This window comes from Dromaius novaehollandiae, chromosome 38 (genome assembly GCF_036370855.1).
Source record: "Dromaius novaehollandiae isolate bDroNov1 chromosome 38, bDroNov1.hap1, whole genome shotgun sequence".
In the NCBI taxonomy this organism is placed as follows: Eukaryota; Metazoa; Chordata; class Aves; order Casuariiformes; family Dromaiidae; genus Dromaius; species Dromaius novaehollandiae.
This window is the reverse complement of record NC_088137.1, coordinates 380,169-397,469: the sequence shown is the minus strand read 5'-3', so window position 1 is coordinate 397,469 and position 17,301 is coordinate 380,169. Positions and strand designations below refer to the sequence as shown.

The 17,301-nt window shown below is 69.1% G+C and overlaps 2 protein-coding genes across 2 annotated transcripts in view; both read left to right on the top strand.

Moving 5' to 3' along the window:
- The window catches only part of LOC135325452 (histone-lysine N-methyltransferase 2B-like), a 33,161-nt gene extending 20,929 nt beyond the window's left edge, over window positions 1–12,232 (top strand). The window contains exons 13-18 of the mRNA XM_064503536.1: window positions 2,131–2,205; window positions 2,827–3,004; window positions 4,285–4,392; window positions 4,952–5,035; window positions 7,062–7,191; window positions 9,455–12,232. Coding sequence (XP_064359606.1) covers window positions 2,131–2,205; window positions 2,827–3,004; window positions 4,285–4,392; window positions 4,952–5,035; window positions 7,062–7,191; window positions 9,455–9,730 — 851 coding nt within the window. The 3' untranslated portion in view covers window positions 9,731–12,232. The remainder of the gene's footprint in view (window positions 1–2,130; window positions 2,206–2,826; window positions 3,005–4,284; window positions 4,393–4,951; window positions 5,036–7,061; window positions 7,192–9,454) is intronic.
- Window positions 12,233–12,492: 260 nt separating this feature from the next.
- On the top strand, window positions 12,493–15,720 carry LOC135325442 (nascent polypeptide-associated complex subunit alpha, muscle-specific form-like). The gene is made up of 2 exons (XM_064503521.1): window positions 12,493–12,719; window positions 14,030–15,720. The coding sequence occupies exons 1-2, from the start codon at window positions 12,515–12,517 to the stop codon at window positions 15,142–15,144; spliced, it is 1,320 nt and encodes a 439-aa protein (XP_064359591.1). The 5' UTR covers window positions 12,493–12,514; the 3' UTR covers window positions 15,145–15,720.
- Window positions 15,721–17,301: the final 1,581 nt, after the last annotated feature.

The following is a 17,301-nucleotide window of genomic DNA, read 5'->3' as shown; positions in this document are numbered from 1 at the left end:
GGGACATGGAGGGACATGGAGGGACATGGGGGGACATGGGGGGACATGGAGGGACATGGAGGGACATGGGGGACATGGAGGGACATGGGGGACATGGACATGGAGGGACATGGGGGACATTGGGGACATGGAGGGACATGGGGGGACATGGGGGACATGGGGGGACATGGAGGGACATGGAGGGACATGGGGGACATGGAGGGACATGGGGGACATGGGGGGACATGGAGGGACATGGGGGACATTGGGGACATGGAGGGACATGGGGGGACATGGGGGACATGGGGGGACATGGAGGGACATGGAGGGACATGGAGGGACATGGGGGACATGGAGGGACATGGGGGACATGGGGGACATGGGGGACATGGGGGACATGGGACATGGAGGGACATGGGGGACATGGAGGGACATGGAGGGACATGGGGGACATGGGGGACATGGGGGACATGGAGGGACATGGGGGACATGGAGGGACATGGAGGGACATGGGGGACATGGGGGGACATGGAGGGACATGGGGGACATGGGGGACATGGGGGGACATGGAGGGACATGGGGGACATGGGGGGACATGGGGGACATGGAGGGACATGGAGGGACATGGGGGGACATGGGGGGACATGGGGGACATGGAGGGACATGGAGGGACATGAGGGACATGGGGGGACATGGAGGGACATGGGGGGACATGGGGGACATGGGGGACATGGGGGGACATGGGGGACATGGAGGGACATGGGGGGACATGGGGGACATGGAGGGACATGGAGGGACATGGGGGACATGGGGGACATGGAGGGACATGGGGGACATGGAGGGACATGGGGGGACATGGAGGACATGGGGGACATGGAGGGACATGGGGGGACATGGGGGGACATGGGGGACATGGAGGGACATGGGGGACATGGGGGACATGGAGGGACATGGGGGACATGGAGGGACATGGGGGGACATGGGGGACATGGGGGGACATGGAGGGACATGGAGGGACATGGGGGACATGGGGGACATGGAGGGACATGGGGGACATGGAGGGACATGGAGGGACATGGGGGGACATGGGGGGACATGGGGGACATGGGGGGACATGGAGGGACATGGGGGACATGGGGGACATGGGGGACATGGGGGGACATGGAGGGACATGGGGGACATGGGGGACATGGGACATGGAGGGACATGGGGGACATGGAGGGACATGGAGGGACATGGGGGACATGGGGGACATGGGGGACATGGAGGGACATGGGGGACATGGAGGGACATGGAGGGACATGGGGGACATGGAGGGACATGGGGGACATGGGGGGACATGGAGGGACATGGGGGACATGGGGGACATGGGGGGACATGGGGGGACATGGGGGACATGGGGGGACATGGGGGACATGGAGGGACATGGAGGGACATGGGGGGACATGGGGGGACATGGAGGGACATGGGGGGACATGGGGGACATGGAGGGACATGGAGGGACATGGGGGACATGGGGGGACATGGAGGGACATGGGGGACATGGGGGGACATGGGGGGACATGGAGGACATGGGGGACATGGAGGGACATGGGGGGACATGGGACATGGGGGGACATGGGGGACATGGGGGACATGGGGGACATGGAGGGACATGGAGGGACATGGGGGGACATGGAGGACATGGGGGACATGGAGGGACATGGGGGGACATGGGGGGACATGGAGGACATGGGGGACATGGGGGACATGGAGGGACATGGAGGGACATGGGGGGACATGGGGGGACATGGGGGACATGGAGGGACATGGGGGACATGGAGGGACATGGGGGGACATGGGGGGACATGGAGGGACATGGAGGGACATGGAGGGACATGGAGGGACATGGGGGGACATGGGGGGACATGGGGGGACATGGAGGGACATGGGGGACATGGAGGGACATGGAGGGACATGGAGGGACATGGGGGGACATGGGGGGACATGGAGGGACATGGGGGGACATGGAGGGACATGGGGGACATGGGGGACATGGGGGGACATGGGGGGACATGGGGGACATGGGGGACATGGAGGGACATGGGGGGACATGGAGGGACATGGGGGACATGGAGGGACATGGGGGTGACACACGTGACCCCGGCGCAGGGGCCTGGCGCGCCGTCGCAGAGAAGGTGCAGGAGGCCCGAGCCAACGCCCGGCTGCGACACCTCTCCTTCGCCGGTGAGCCCGGACGCCTGGGCCCCCCCGGACGCCTGGGCCCCTCCAGGACGCCTGGGCCCCCCCCGGACGCCTGGGCCCCTCCTGGATGCCTGGGCCCCTCCGAGACCCCTGGGTTGCCCCGGGGGACACCGTGGGGCCCCATATCTTAGCGTGTCCTTAGCGTGTCCTTGGCGTGTGCAGGCATGAGCGGGCTGCGGCTGCCGGGGACGGGGAGCCGCCCGGACGCCAGGGCCCCTCCTGGACGCCTGGGCCCCCCGGGGGGCGCCGCGGGGCCTCATATGTTCGCGTGTGCCTCGCGTGTCCTTAGCGTGTCCTTGGCGTGTGCAGGCATGAGCGGGCTGTGGCTGCCGGGGACGGGGGGCCGCCCGGACGCCAGGGCCCCTCCCGGACTCCTGGGCCCCCCGGGGGGCGCCGCGAGGCGCCGTGTCTTCGCGTGTGCTTCGCGTGTCCTTAGCGTGTCCTTGGCGTGTGCAGGCATGAGCGGGCTGTGGCTGCCGGGGACGGGGGGCTGCCCGGACGCCAGGGCCCCTCCCGGACGCCTGGGCCCCCCGGGGGGCACCGCGGGGCCCCATATGTTCGCGTGTGCCTCGCGTGTCCTTAGCGTGTCCTTGGCGTGTGCAGGCATGAGCGGGCTGCGGCTGCTGGGGATGCACCACGACGCCGTCGTCTTCCTCGTGGAGCAGCTGCCGGGCGCCGGGGCCTGCGGCCGCTACCGCTTCCGCTACCACCCGCGGGGCGAGGCCCAGCGCCCGCCCCCCCCCAACCCCTCCGGCTGCGCCCGCGCCGAGCTCTACGCACGGTGGGTGCCCCCCCCCGGCACCCAGGGGTGCTCTGGGACCTCCCCATAGCATCTGTGGGTGCTCAGAGCCCTCCCCATAGCACCCAGGGGTGTCTGCGTCCCTCCCCATAGCACCCAGGCGTGTGTGCGTCCCTCCCCATAGCACCCAGGGGTGTCTGCGTCCCTCCCCATAGCACCCATGGGTGCTCCCAGCCCTCCCCATAGCACCCAGGGGTGTCTGCATCCCCCCCATAGCATCTGTGGGTGCTCCCAGCCCTCCCCATAGCACCCAGGGGTGTCTGCGTCCCCCCCCATAGCACCCAGGGGTGTCTGCGTCCCTCCCCATAGCACCCATGGGTGCTCGCAGCCCTCCCCATAGCATCTATGGCTGCTCACAGCCCTCCCCATAGCACCCAGGGGTGTCTGCGTCCCCCCCCATAGCACCCAGGGGTGTCTGCATCCCCCCCATAGCACCCATGGGTGCTCCCAGCCCTCCCCATAGCACCCAGGGGTGTCTGCGTCCCTCCCCATAGCACCCATGGGTGCTCGCAGCCCTCCCCATAGCACCCAGGGGTGTCTGCGTCCCTCCCCATAGCACCCATGGGTGCTCGCAGCCCTCCCCATAGCATCTATGGGTGCTCACAGCCCTCCCCATAGCATCTATGGGTGCTCTGGGACCTCCCCATAGCACCCAGGGATGTCTGCGTCCCTCCCATAGCACCCAGGGGTGCTCCCAGCCCTCCCCATAGCACCCAGGGGTGTCTGCGTCCCCCCCATAGCACCCATGGGTGCTCCCAGCCCTCCCCATAGCACCCAGGGGTGTCTGCGTCCCCCCCCATAGCACCCAGGGGTGTCTGCGTCCCTCCCCATAGCACCCATGGGTGCTCGCAGCCCTCCCCATAGCACCCAGGGGTGTCTGCGTCCCTCCCCATAGCACCCATGGGTGCTCCCAGCCCTCCCCATAGCACCCAGGGGTGTCTGCGTCCCCCCCCATAGCACCCAGGGGTGTCTGCATCCCCCCCATAGCACCCATGGGTGCTCAGAGCCCTCCCCATAGCACCCAGGGGTGTCTGCGTCCCTCCCCATAGCACCCATGGGTGCTCCCAGCCCTCCCCATAGCACCCAGGGGTGTCTGCGTCCTTCCCCATAGCACCCATGGGTGCTCACAGCCCTCCCCATAGCACCCAGGGGTGTCTGCGTCCCTCCCCATAGCACCCAGGGGTGTCTGCGTCCCCCCCCACCCAGCACCCATGGGTGGGGGTCCCGGTGCCCCCCCCGGTGACGCTGCCCCCCCCCCGCAGGAAATGCACCTTCGACATGTTCAGCTTCTTGGCGTCGCAGCACCGGACGCTGCCGGCGGGGAGGGAGCCGCCGCGGCAGGAGGACGAGACCCCCCCGCCCGGCCCCCGGTGAGCCCCCCGCCCCCCCCCCCCGGACGCCTGGGCCCCTCCCGGACGCCTGGGCCCCTCCTGGACGCCTGGGCCCCTCCCTGGACGCCTGGGTCCATCCCCGGACGCCTGGGCCCCTCCCCGGACGCCTGGGCCCCTCCCCGGTCCTTGGGTCCCTCCCGGACGCCTGGGCCCCTCCTGGACGCCTGGGTCCCTCCCCGGATGCCTGGGCCCCTCCCGGACGCCTGGGCCCCTCGGGGACTCCTGGGCCCCTCCCCGGACGCCTGGGCCCCCCCCAGACGCCTGGGCCCCTCCCCGGACGCCTGGGCCCCTCGGGGACTCCTGGGCCCCTCCCAGACGCCTGGGTCCCCCCCGGACGCCTGGGTCCTTCCCGGACGCCTGGGCCCCTTTGGGACGCCTGGGCCCCTCCAGACGCCTGGGCCCCTCCCCTGGTCAGAGGATGCCTGGGTCCCTTTTGGGGGGGTCACCCGGACACCTGGGCCCCTCGGGGTCGGTTGGGGTGGGTCGCCCGGACGCCTGGGCCCCCCTGACCCCCCCTCTCTCCCCCCCCCCCCCCCAGCCGGGCCACCAGCCTGGAGCTGCCCATGGCCATGCGCTTCCGGCACCTCAAGCGGACGGCGAAGGAGGCCGTCGGCGTCTACCGGTGAGGACACCGCGTCACCCGCCCGCGTCACCCGCCCGCGTCACCCTGTCACCCCCGTGTCACCCCCGCGGCACCCCCGTGTCACCCCCACGTCGCCCCGTCTCACCCCAGCGTCACCCCTGCGTCACCCGTGTGCCACCCCCGTGTCACCGCCATCACCCCACGTCACCCCCGTGTCACCCGTCACCCCGTGTCACCCTGTGTCACCCACACGTGTCACGCATGTCACCTCTCTCACCTGTTACTGTGTTACCATGTCACCCCGTCTTACCCCAGCATCACCCACATCACCCCATGTCACCGTGTCACCCACCTTTGTCACCCGTGTCACCCCATGTCACCCATCACCTGTCACCCACATCACCGTGTCACCATGTCACCCCGTCACCCATGTGTCACTCCATGCCACACCGTCACTCGCATGTCACCTGTGTCACCCACATCACCATGTCACCCATGTGTCACCTGCCTGTGTCACCCACACGTGTCACCCCCGCGTCGCCCATGTCACCGTGTCACCCTGTCACCCACACACGTCACCGTGTCACCCCGTCACCCGCGTGTCACCCACGTGTGTCACCCCCGTGTCACCTGCATGATGGGTCCTGCGGGTGCTCTGGGGGGGTCAGGGGGTGCTGGGGGGGGCATTGGGTGCTCTGGGGGGGGTCGGTGGGTACCAGGGGGGGTCTCTGGGTGCTGGGGGGGGCCATTGGGTGCCGGGGGGGTTGATGGGTGCCGGGGGGGTCAGTGGGCTCTGGGGGGGGTCTGTGCGTGCCGGGGGGGTCAGTGGGTGCCGGGGGAGGTCCGTGGGTGCCGGGGGGGGGTCGATGGGCACCAGGGGGGGTCGATGGGTGCTGGGGGGGTCATTTGATGCTGGGGGAGGTTAATGGGTGCTGGGGGGGGTCTGTGGGTGCCAGGGGGGGTCTGTGGGTGCCAGGGTCGTTCTGTGGGTGCTGGGTGGGGGTCAGTGGGTGCCGGGGGGGGTCTGTGGGTGCCAGGGGGGTCTGTGGGCCCCGGGGGGGTCTGTGGGTGCCAGGGGGGGTCCCTGGGTGCCGGGGGGGTCCCGTGTCACCCACACGGGTGGCGCAGGTCGGTGATCCACGGCCGGGGGGGTCATTGGGTGCCGGGGGGGGTCAATGGGTGCTGGGGGGGGGTCAGTGGGTGCCGGGGGGGTCAGTGGGTGCCGGGGGGGTCTGTGGGTGCCAGGGGGGGTCTGTGGGTGCCGGGGGGGTCCCGTGTCACCCACACGGGCGGCGCAGGTCGGCGATCCACGGCCGGGGGGATCGATGGGTGCCAGGGGGGTCAATGGGCACCGGGGGGGTCTGTGGGTGCCGGGGGGGGTCCCTGGGTGCCAGGGGGGGTCTGTGGGTGCTGGGGTGGATCCCTGGGTGCCGGGGGGGTCCCGTGTCACCCACACGGGTGGCGCAGGTTGGCGATCCACGGCCGGGGGGGTCATTGGGTGCCGGGGGGTCAATGGGTACTGGGGGGGGTCAGTGGGCGCCAGGGGGGTCTGTGGGTGCTGGGGGGGGTCCCTGGGTGCCGGGGGGGTCCCGTGTCACCCACACGGGCGGCGCAGGTCGGCGATCCACGGCCGGGGGGGTCGATGGGTGCCAGGGGGGTCAATGGGCACCGGGGGGGGTCAGTGGGTGCCGGGGGAGGGGTCTGTGGGTGCCAGGGGGGGCCCCTGGGTGCCGGGGGGTCCCGTGTCACCCACACGAGCGGCGCAGGTCCGCGATCCACGGCGGGGGGGGTCGATGGGTGCCAGGGGGGTCTGTGGGCACCGGGGGGGGTCAGTGGGTGCCGGGGGGGGTCAGTGGGTGCCGGGGGGGGTCCCTGGGTGCCGGGGGGGTCCCGTGTCACCCATACGAGCGGCGCAGGTTGGCAATCCATGGCCAGGGGGGTTGATGGGTGCCAGGGGGGTCTGTGGGCCCCGGGGGGGTCAGTGGGTGCCGGGGGGGGTCTGTGGGTGCCGGGGGGGGTCCCTGGGTGCCGGGGGGGTCCCGTGTCACCCACACGAGCGGCGCAGGTCGGCGATCCACGGCCGGGGGCTCTTCTGCAAGCGCGCCATCGACGCGGGCGAGATGGTCATCGAGTACTCGGGCATCGTCATCCGCTCGGTGCTCACCGACAAGCGCGAGAAGTACTACGACAGCAAGGTGGGGGCGCGCCGGGGGCCCCCCCGGGGCGGGGGGGGCGCGGGGGGGGCGCCCGGCTTCGGCCCTGTCACCCGGGTGCGGCACCGTCCTCCGACACCGTCGCCCGTCCGTGGCCTTGGTCCTGTCACTTATCCGCATCCCGGTCCTCCGACACCGTCACCTATCCGTGGCCTTGGCCCTGTCACCTAGCCGCGGCCGCGTCCTGCGACACCGTCACCCATCCGTGGCCTTGGCCCTGTCACTTATCCGCATCCCGGTCCTCCGACACCGTCACCTATCCGTGGCCTTGGCCCTGTCACTTATCCGCATCCCGGTCCTCCGACACCGTCACCCATTCGTGGCCTTGGCCCTGTCACTTATCCGCATCCCGGTCCTCCGACACCGTCACCTATCCGTGGCCTTGGTCTTGTCACCTAGCCGCGGCCGCGTCCTCCGACACCGTCACCCATCCGTGGCCTTGGTCTTGTCACCTAGCCGCGGCCGCGTCCTCCGACACCGTCGCCCATCCGTGGCCTTGGCCCTGTCACTTATCCGCATCCCGGTCCTCCGACACCGTCACCTATCCGTGGCCTTGGCCCTGTCACTTATCCGCATCCCGGTCCTCCGACACCGTCACCTATCCGTGGCCTTGGTCCTGTCACTTATCCGCATCCCGGTCCTCCGACACCGTCACCCATCCGCGGCCTTGGTCTTGTCACCTAGCCGCGTCCGCGTCCTGCGACACCGTCACCCATCCGTGGCCTTGGCCCTGTCACTTATCCGCATCCCGGTCCTCCGACACCGTCACCCATCCGTGGCCTTGGCCCTGTCACTTATCCGCATCCCGGTCCTCCGACACCGTCACCCACCCACGTCCTTGTCCCTGTCACTTATCCGCATCCCGGTCCTCCGACACCGTCACCCATCCGTGGCCTTGGCCCTGTCACTTATCCGCATCCCGGTCCTCCGACACCGTCACCCATCCGTGGCCTTGGTCTTGTCACCTAGCTGCGGCCGCGTCCTCCGACACTGTCACCTATCCGTGGCCTTGGGCCTGTCACTTATCCGCATCCCGGTCCTCTGACACCGTCACCTATCCGTGGCCTTGGTCCTGTCACCTAGCTGCGGCCGCGTCCTCCGACACCGTCACCCATCCGTGGCCTTGTCCCTGTCACCTATCCACGTCCCCGTTCTCCATCCCTGTTCTTGCTCTGAGTCCTCTGACACTGTCACCATTCATGTCCTTGTCCCTGTCACCTATCCATGTCCCCGTTCTCCATCCCTGTCCCCTCTCTTCATCCTCTGACACTGTCACCCATCCACGTCCTTGTCCCTGTCACCTATCTGCATCCCTGTTCTTGCTCTGAGTCCTCCGACACTGTCACCATTGATGTCCTTGTCCCTGTCACCTATCCATGTCCCCGTTCTCCATCCCTGTCCCCCTCTTCATCCTCCGACACCGTCACCCACTCATGTCCTTGTCCCTGTCACCTATCCGCATCCCTGTTCTCCATCCCTGTCCCCTCTCCATGTCCTCTGACACCGTCACTTAACCACGTCCTTGTCCCTGTCACCTATCCATGTTCCTGTTCTCCATCCCCATCCCCTCTGTTCATCCTCCGACACTGTCACCCATCCATGTCCTTGTCCCTGTCACCTACCCACCTCCCCGTTCTCCATCCCTGTCCCCTCTCCATGTCCTCTGACACCGTCACCCATCCACGTCCTTGTCCCTGTCACCTATCTGCATCCCCGTTTTCCAACATGGTCCCCTCTCTTCATCCTCCGACACCGTCACCCACCCATGTCCTTGTCCCTGTCACCTATCCACATGCCCATTCTCCAACACTGTCCCCTCTCCATGCCCTCTGACACTGTCACCCATCCATGTCCTTGTCCCTGTCACCTATCCGCATCCCTGTTCTTGCTCTGAGTCCTCCGACACCGTCACTGATTCATGTCCTTGTCCCTGTCACCTATCTGCATCCCTGTTCTTGCTCTGAGTCCTCCGACACTGTCACCATTGATGTCCTTGTCCCTGTCACCTATCCACGTCCCCGTTCTCCATCCCTGTCCCCTCTCTTCATCCTCCGACACCGTCACCCACCCACGTCCTTGTCCCCGTCACCTCCCCACCTCCCCATTCTCCATCCCCGTCCCATCTCCGCGCCTTCCAACGCCGCCACGCGCGTCCCCGTCCCCCTCCGCGTCCCCCCACGCCCCGGTGACGCCCCGGTGACGCCCCGGTGACGCCCCGCGTCCCCCCCCCCCCCCCCCGCCGCAGGGCATCGGCTGCTACATGTTCCGCATCGACGACCTGGAGGTGGTGGACGCCACGATGCACGGCAGCGCCGCCCGCTTCATCAACCACTCGTGCGAGCCCAACTGCTACTCGCGCGTCATCCAGGCCGAAGGCCACAAGCGCATCGTCATCTTCGCCCTGCGCCGCATCCGCCGCGGCGAGGAGCTCACCTACGACTACAAGTTCCCCATCGAGGAGCCCGCCGCCAAGCTGCCCTGCAACTGCGGCGCCCGCCGCTGCCGCCGCTTCCTCAACTGACCGGGTTGGGGGGCGGCCCGGGGGTGTCGGGGAGCACCCACGGGGCGTGGGGAGCACCCAGAGGTCGTGAGGAGCACCCAAAGGTCGTGGAGAGCCACCAAGGATCATGGAGAGCAATCAAGGGTCTTGGAGAGCAATCAAGGGTCTTGGAGAGCACCCAAGGGTCTTTGGGAGCACCCAGAGATCATGGGGAGCACCCAAGGATCATGGAGAGTGATCAAGGGTCTTGGAGAGCACCCAAGGGTCGTTGGGAGCACCCAGAGATCATGGGGAGCACCCAAGGATCATGGAGAGCAATCAAGGGTCTTGGAGAGCACCCAAGGGTCGTTGGGAGCACCCAGAGATCATGGGAAGACACCAGAGCTCATGGGGAGCACCCACGGGTCGTGAGGAGCACCCAAAGGTCATGGAGAGCCACCAAGGATCATGGAGAGCAATCAAGGGTCTTGGAGAGCACCCAAGGGTTGTTGGGAGCACCCAGAGATCATGGGAGGCCACCAGAGCTCATGGGGAGCACCCACGGGTCGTGAGGAGCACCCAAAGGTCGTGGAGAGCCACCAAGGATCATGGAGAGCAATCAAGGCTCTTGGAGAGCACCCAAGGGTTGTTGGGAGCACCCAGAGATCATGGGGAGCACCCAAGGATCATGGCGAGTGATCAAGGGTCTTGGAGAGCACCCAAGGGTCGTGGGAGCACCCAGAGATCATGGGAAGCCACCAGAGCTCATGGGGAGCACCCAAGGGTCATTGGGAGCACCCAAAGGTCATGGAGAGCCACCAAGGATCATGGAGAGCAATCAAGGGTCTTGGAGAGCACCCAAGGGTCTTTGGGAGCACCCAGAGATCATGGGGAGCACCCAAGGATCATGGAGAGCAATCAAGGGTCTTGGAGAGCACCCAAGGGTCGTTGGGAGCACCCAGAGATCATGGGAAGCCACCAGAGCTCATGGGGAGCACCCAAGGGTCATGGGGAGCCACCAAGGATCATGGAGAGCCACCAAGGATCATGGAGAGCAATCAAGGGTCATTGGGAGCCACCGGAGATCGTGGAGAGCATCCAAAGATCATGGGGAGCCACCAAGGGTCATGGGGAGCACCCAAGGGTCATGGGGAGCACCCAAGGGTCGTTGGGAGCCACCAGAGCTCATGGGGAGCACCCAAGGGTCATGGAGAGCCATCAAGGCTCTTGGAGAGCACCCAAGGGTCATGGGGAGCCACCAAGGGTCATGGTGAGCACCCAAGGGTCATGAGCAGACACCAAGGATCATGAGAAGCACCCAAAGATCATGGAGAGCCACCAAGGATCATGGAGAGCAATCAAGGCTCTTGGAGAGCACCCAAGGATCGTTGGGAGCACCCAGAGATCACGGGGAGCCACCAGAGCTCATGGGGAGCACCCAAGGGTCATGGGAAGCCACCAAGGATCATGGAGAGCCACCGAGGGTCTTGGAGAGCAATCAAGGGTCATCGGGAGCACCCTGAGGTCATGGAGGGCCACCAAGGGTCATGGGGAGCCACCAAAGATCGTGGAGAGCCATCAAGGATCATGAGGAGCACCCAAAGATCATGGAGAGCTATCAAGGGTCATGGAGAGCACCCAAGGGTCATTGGGAGCACCCAAAGATCATGGGGAGCCCCCAAAGGTCATTGGGAGCACCCTGAGATGGTGGGGAGCCGCCGAGGGTTGCGGGGGGCACCCAAGGGTCTTTGGGAGCCCCTTGAGGTCATGGGGAGCTACCAGAGCTCATGGGGAGCACCCAAGGGTCATGAGGAGGACCCAAAGATCATGGAGAGCAATCAAGGGTCATCGGGAGCACCCTGAGGTCACGGAGGGCCACCAAGGGTCATGGGGAGCCACCAAGGATGGTGGAGAGCCATCAAGGGTCATGGGAAGGACCCAAGGGTCATGAGGAGCACCCAGAGCTCATGGGGAGCACCCAAGGGCCATTGGGAGCAGCCTGAGATGGCGGGGAGCACCCAGAGCTCGTGGGGGGCCACCTCGGGGGTCACCCATGGGTCCCATGGAGCCACCTACGAGGGACGTGGCCACTCCAGAGCCACCTCGGGGTCACCCGTGGGTGTCAAAGCTGACCTGCAAGGGACAGGGCCACCCTGGGGCCACCCATGGGTGCCACGGAGCCACCCAAGAGCCACCCACGGGTGTCCTGGAGCCACCTACGAGGGGCGTGGCTGCCCCAGGGTCACCCCCAGCCCCCCTCACCCCACAGCGCCGCCCCCGTCTCCCCCCACGGAGGGTCCCCGAGACCCCCCCGACCTGCTGTGAAGCGGCGCGGGGACCCTCCCCCCCTCCCCAGCTCCTCACACCCCGATGACTCTGGAGCCTAATGACGGCGGCGCCTGTAGATACTGTACAGCCCCCTCCCTCCCCCCCCCCCGGCCTTTTCTATGCACTTTGTTGGTTTTGTTTTTTTATTTAAGGCGGCAAAAGCGGCCGCCCCCCCCCCCCGGCCCCCCCCCCTTTGGAATAAAGAGCCTCTTTGGACCCCGCCGTGTGCCAGGGGGCCCAGGCGTCCGGGTGGGGGTGGGGGGGGCCAGGAGGGCGGGGGGGGGGCCCAGGCGTCCGGGGGGGGGGGTCAGGAAGGGCCCAGGCGTCCGGGGGGGGGGAGCAGGGGGGGCCCAGGCGTCCGGGAGGGGGGGGCAGGGCCCGGGCGCCCCCGCTAGGCCGCGGTGGGGCGGGGCCAGAGCGGCCGAGGCCCCGCCCCGCCGCGGGGGACGCTGGGAAGAGCCGCCGCCCCCCCCACCTCCCGTGACGCACCGCGGCAAGATGGCGGCCCCCGCCAGGCGGCGGCCTCGCAAGATGGCGGCGCCCGGGCGGGGCGAGGACTCCATTTCCCGGCGCGCCCCGCGGCGGCGCCGCGCTCCCATTGGCCGCGCGGGACTACAGCTCCCGGCGTGCCCCGCGGCGGGGGGGGGGGAGGGGGCGCAGTGCGCCTGCGCGGAGCGGCCCGGGCAGGGGGAAGCGCTGCGAGGTAGCGGCTGCGGGGGGGGAGGGGGGGCACTTGGGGGTCCCGGGGGGCGGTTGTGGGTCCGGGAGGGGCAGTTCTGGGCCCTGAGGGGGCACTTGGGGGTCTGGGGGGGGCAGTTGGGGGCTTTGAGGAGGCAGTTGTGGGTCCGGGGGGCGGTTGTGGGCCCTGAGGGGGCAGTTGTGGGACCGGGGGGGCAGTTGGGGGTCCTGGGGGGCGGTTGTGGGTCCGGGAGGGCACTTGGGGGTCCCGGGGGGCGGTTCTGGGTCCTGGGGGGCGGTTCTGGGCCCTGAGGGGGCACTTGGGGGCTTTGAGGGGGCAGTTGTGGGTCCCGGGAGCGGTTGTGGGTCCCGGGGGGCGGTTGGGGGTCCTGGGGGGCGGTTCTGGGCCCTGAGGGGGCACTTGGGGGCTTTGAGGGGGCAGTTGTGGGTCCCGGGAGCGGTTGTGGGTCCCGAGGGGCGGTTGGGGGCTTTGAGGGGGCAGTTGGGGGTCCTGGGGGCAGTTGTGGGTCCGGGAGGAGCAGTTCTGGGCCCTGAGGGGGCACTTGGGGGTCTGGGGGGGGCAGTTGGGGGCTTTGAGGAGGCAGTTGTGGGTCCGGGGGGCGGTTGGGGGCCCTGAGGGGACACTTGGGGGTCCCGGGAGGCCGTTGGGGGCGCTGAGGGAGCAGTTGTGGGTCCCGGGGGGCGGTTGGGGGCTTTGAGGGGGCACTTAGGGGTCCTGGGGGCAGTTGGGGGTCCGGGAGGGCACTTGGGGGTCCCGGGGGGCGGTTGGGGGTCCGGGAGGGGCAGTTCTGGGCCCTGAGGGAGCACTTGGGGGTCTGGGGGGGCAGTTGGGGGCTTTGAGGAGGCAGTTGGGGGTCCTGGGGGCAGTTGGGGGTCCCGGGGGGCCGTTGGGGGCCCTGAGGGAGCAGTTGTGGGTCCCGGGAGCGGTTGTGGGCCCTGAGGGGGCACTTGGGGGTCCGGGGGGGCACTTGGGGGTCCCGGGGGGCGGTTGTGGGTCCTGAGGGAGCAGTTGTGGGTCCGGGGGGCGGTTGTGGGCCCTGAGGGGGCGGTTGTGGGTCCCGGGGGGCGGTTGGGGGCTTTGAGGGGGCACTTGGGGGTCCTGGGGGCAGTTGTGGGTCCGGGAGGGCACTTGGGGGTCCGGGAGGGGCAGTTGTGGGTCCGAGAGAGGCAGTTGGGGGTCTGGGAAGGGCAGTTGTGGGTCTTGGGAGTGGCTGTGGGTCACAGCAGGCAGTTGGGGGTCCCGGGGGGGCGGTTGGGGGTCCCGTGGGGTCGCTGTGGGTCGCCGTGGGGCAGCTGTGGGTCGCTGCCCCCCAGGTGCCGCCATGAACCTGGAGCGCGTCTCCAACGAGGACAAGCTGGAGCTCTGCCGCAAGTACTACCTGGGTGAGCCCCACGCCTGCCCCATAGCTGCCCCACAGCTGCCCCACAGCTGCCCCATGGCACCCCACAGAGCCCCACGGCTGCCCCACGGTGCTGCACGGCTGCCCCAGGGTGATACACAGAGCCCCACACCTGCCCCACGGCACGCTACGCCTGCCCCACGGCGACACGTCGACCCACGGCTGCCCCACAGAGCCTCATGGCGCCCCGTGGAGCCCCATGGCACCCCATGCCTGCCCCACGGCGCCCCACGGCGACACACAGTGCTCCACGCCTGCCCCACGGGGCCCCACAGAGCCCCACAGCACCCTATGCCTGCCCCACAGAGCCCTATGCCTGCCCCACGGCGCCCCACGGCGACACACAGTGCTCCACGCCTGCCCCACGGCGCCCCACAGAGCCCCACGGCACCCCATGCCTGCCCCACAGAGCCCCATGGCTGCCCCATGGCAACCCACGCCTGCCCCACAGAGCCCCATGGCTGCCCCACGGCACCCCACGGCGACACACAGTGCTCCACGCCTGCCCCACAGCGCCCCACAGAGCCCCACAGCAGCCTATGCCTGCCCCACAGAGCCCCATGCCTGCCCCACGGCAACCCATGCCTGACCCACAGAGCCTCATGCCTGCCCCACGGCGACACACAGTGCTCCACGCCTGCCCCACGGGGCCCCACAGAGCCCCACAGCACCCCATGCCTGCCCCATGGTGCCCTAAGCCTGCCCCACGGCAACCCACGCCTGCCCCACAGAGCCCCATGGTTGCCCCACGGCGCCCCACGGCGACACACAGTGCTCCACGCCTGCCCCACAGTGCCCCACAGAGCCCCACGGCAACCCACGCCTGCCCCACAGAGCCCCAGGGCTGCCCCACGGCACCCCACACCTGCCCCAGAGCCCAATGGCACCCCATGGCTGCCCCATGGCTGCCCCACGGCAGCACGTAGTGCCCCACAGCTGCCCTACAGAGCCCCACGGCACCCTGCAGTGCCTTGCAGCTGCCCCATAGAGCCCCACACCTGCCCCACGGCGCCCGATGGTGACATGTAGAACCCCACAGCGCCCCATGGCGACCCACACCTGCCCCAGAGAGCCCCACGCCTGCCCCATGGCTGCCCCACAGTGACATGCAGAGCCGCACGCCTGCCCCACGCCTGCCCCATGGCAACACGCAGCATCCCTTAGAGTCCCACGGCTGCCCCACAGCTGCCCCACGGCAACACATAGAACCCCACAGCGCCCCATGGCAAGCCACGCCTGCCCCACGGTGCCCCACGGCTGCCATAGGGCGACAGATAGAGCCCCACAGCTGCCCCGTGGTGACCACTGGCTGCCCCACAGCTGCCCCACGGCAGCCAGGGACTGCCCCATAGTAACACAGAGCCCCACAGCAACATACAGAGCCCCACAGCACCCCACGGCTGCCCCATAGGTGCCCCACAGTGACGTATAGTGCCCCATGGCTGCCCCACAGCAACACACGGAGCCCCACAGCAGCCCACGGCTGCTCCATGGCAACATCTGGCTGCCCCACAGCTGCCCCACGGCACCCTGGGGCTGCCCCACACACCCCCACGGCTACTGCACAGCTGCCCCACACACCCCCCAGCTGCCCCACAGCACCCTGGGTCTGCCCCACACATCCCCCAGCTGCCCCACAGCGACACACGGAGCCCCCCCAGCTGCCCCACACACCCCCCAGCTGCCCCACAGCGACACACAGAGCCCCCCCAGCTGCCCCACGCACCCCCCAGCTGCCCCACGACCCCCCACGGCTGCCCCACGGCACCCTGGGGCTGCCCCACACACCCCAGAGCTGCCCCACAGCGACACACGGAGCCCCCCCAGCTGCCCCATGGCCCCCCCCAGCTGCCCCACACACCCCCCAGCTGCCCCATGGCCCCCCCAGCTGCCCCACAGCACCCTGGGGCTGCCCCACACACCCCCCAGCTGCCCCCCAGCGACACACGGAGCCCCCCCCAGCTGCCCCACGGCCCCCCCAGCTGCCCCACGGGCCCCCACGGCTGCCCCACAGCACCCTGGGGCTGCCCCACACACCCCCCAGCTGCCCCACAGCGACACATGGAGCCCCCCCAGCTGCCCCACGCACCCCCCAGCTGCCCATAGCTGCCCCACAGCACCCTGGGGCTGCCCCACACACCCCCCAGCTGCCCCACAGCGACACACGGAGCCCCCCCAGCTGCCCCACGGCCCCCCACGGCTGCCCCACAGCACCCTGGGGCTGCCCCACACACCCCCCAGCTGCCCCACAGCGACACACGGAGCCCCCCCAGCTGCCCCATGGCCCCCCCAGCTGCCCCCCAGCTGCCCCACAGCACCCCGGGGCTGCCCCACACACCCCCCAGCTGCCCCACAGCGACACACGGAGCCCCCCCAGCTGCCCCACACACCCCCCAGCTGCCCCACAGCACCCTGGGGCTGCCCCACACACCCCCCAGCTGCCCCACAGCGACACACGGAGCCCCCCCAGCTGCCCCATGGCCCCCCACGGCTGCCCCACGGCCCCCCACGGCTGCCCCACAGCACCCTGGGGCTGCCCCACACACCCCCCAGCTGCCCCCCAGCGACACACGGAGCCCCCCCCAGCTGCCCCACGCACCCCCCAGCTGCCCCACGGCCCCCCACGGCTGCCCCACAGCACCCTGGGGCTGCCCCACACACCCCAGAGCTGCCCCACAGCGACACACGGAGCCCCCCCAGCTGCCCCACGCACCCCCAGCTGCCCCACGGCCCCCCACGGCTGCCCCACACACCCCCCAGCTGCCCCACAGCGACACATGGAGCCCCCCCCAGTTGCCCCACACACCCCCCAGCTGCCCCATGGCCCCCCCAGCTGCCCCACAGCACCCTGGGGCTGCCCCACACACCCCCCAGCTGCCCCCAGCTGCCCCACGGCCCCCCAGCCCCCCCAGCGCTCTCCCACCCCACAGCGCCCCATAGCATCTCCCCCCCCACGTGTTAATCCCCCCCCAGACCACCATTAACAGCGTTATTTACCCCCCCGGGTGATTTCCTGCCCCCCCCGGGGTGTTATTTACCCCCCAGTGGGTGCGATTTGCCCCGGGGGGGGTAGTTGGGGGGGTTATTTGCCCCGGGGGGGTGGTTGGGGGGGTTAATTGCCCCCCAGGGAGTGTAATTTGCCCCGGGGGGGGTATTAGGGGGGTTATTTGTCCTCCCCAGCAGGTA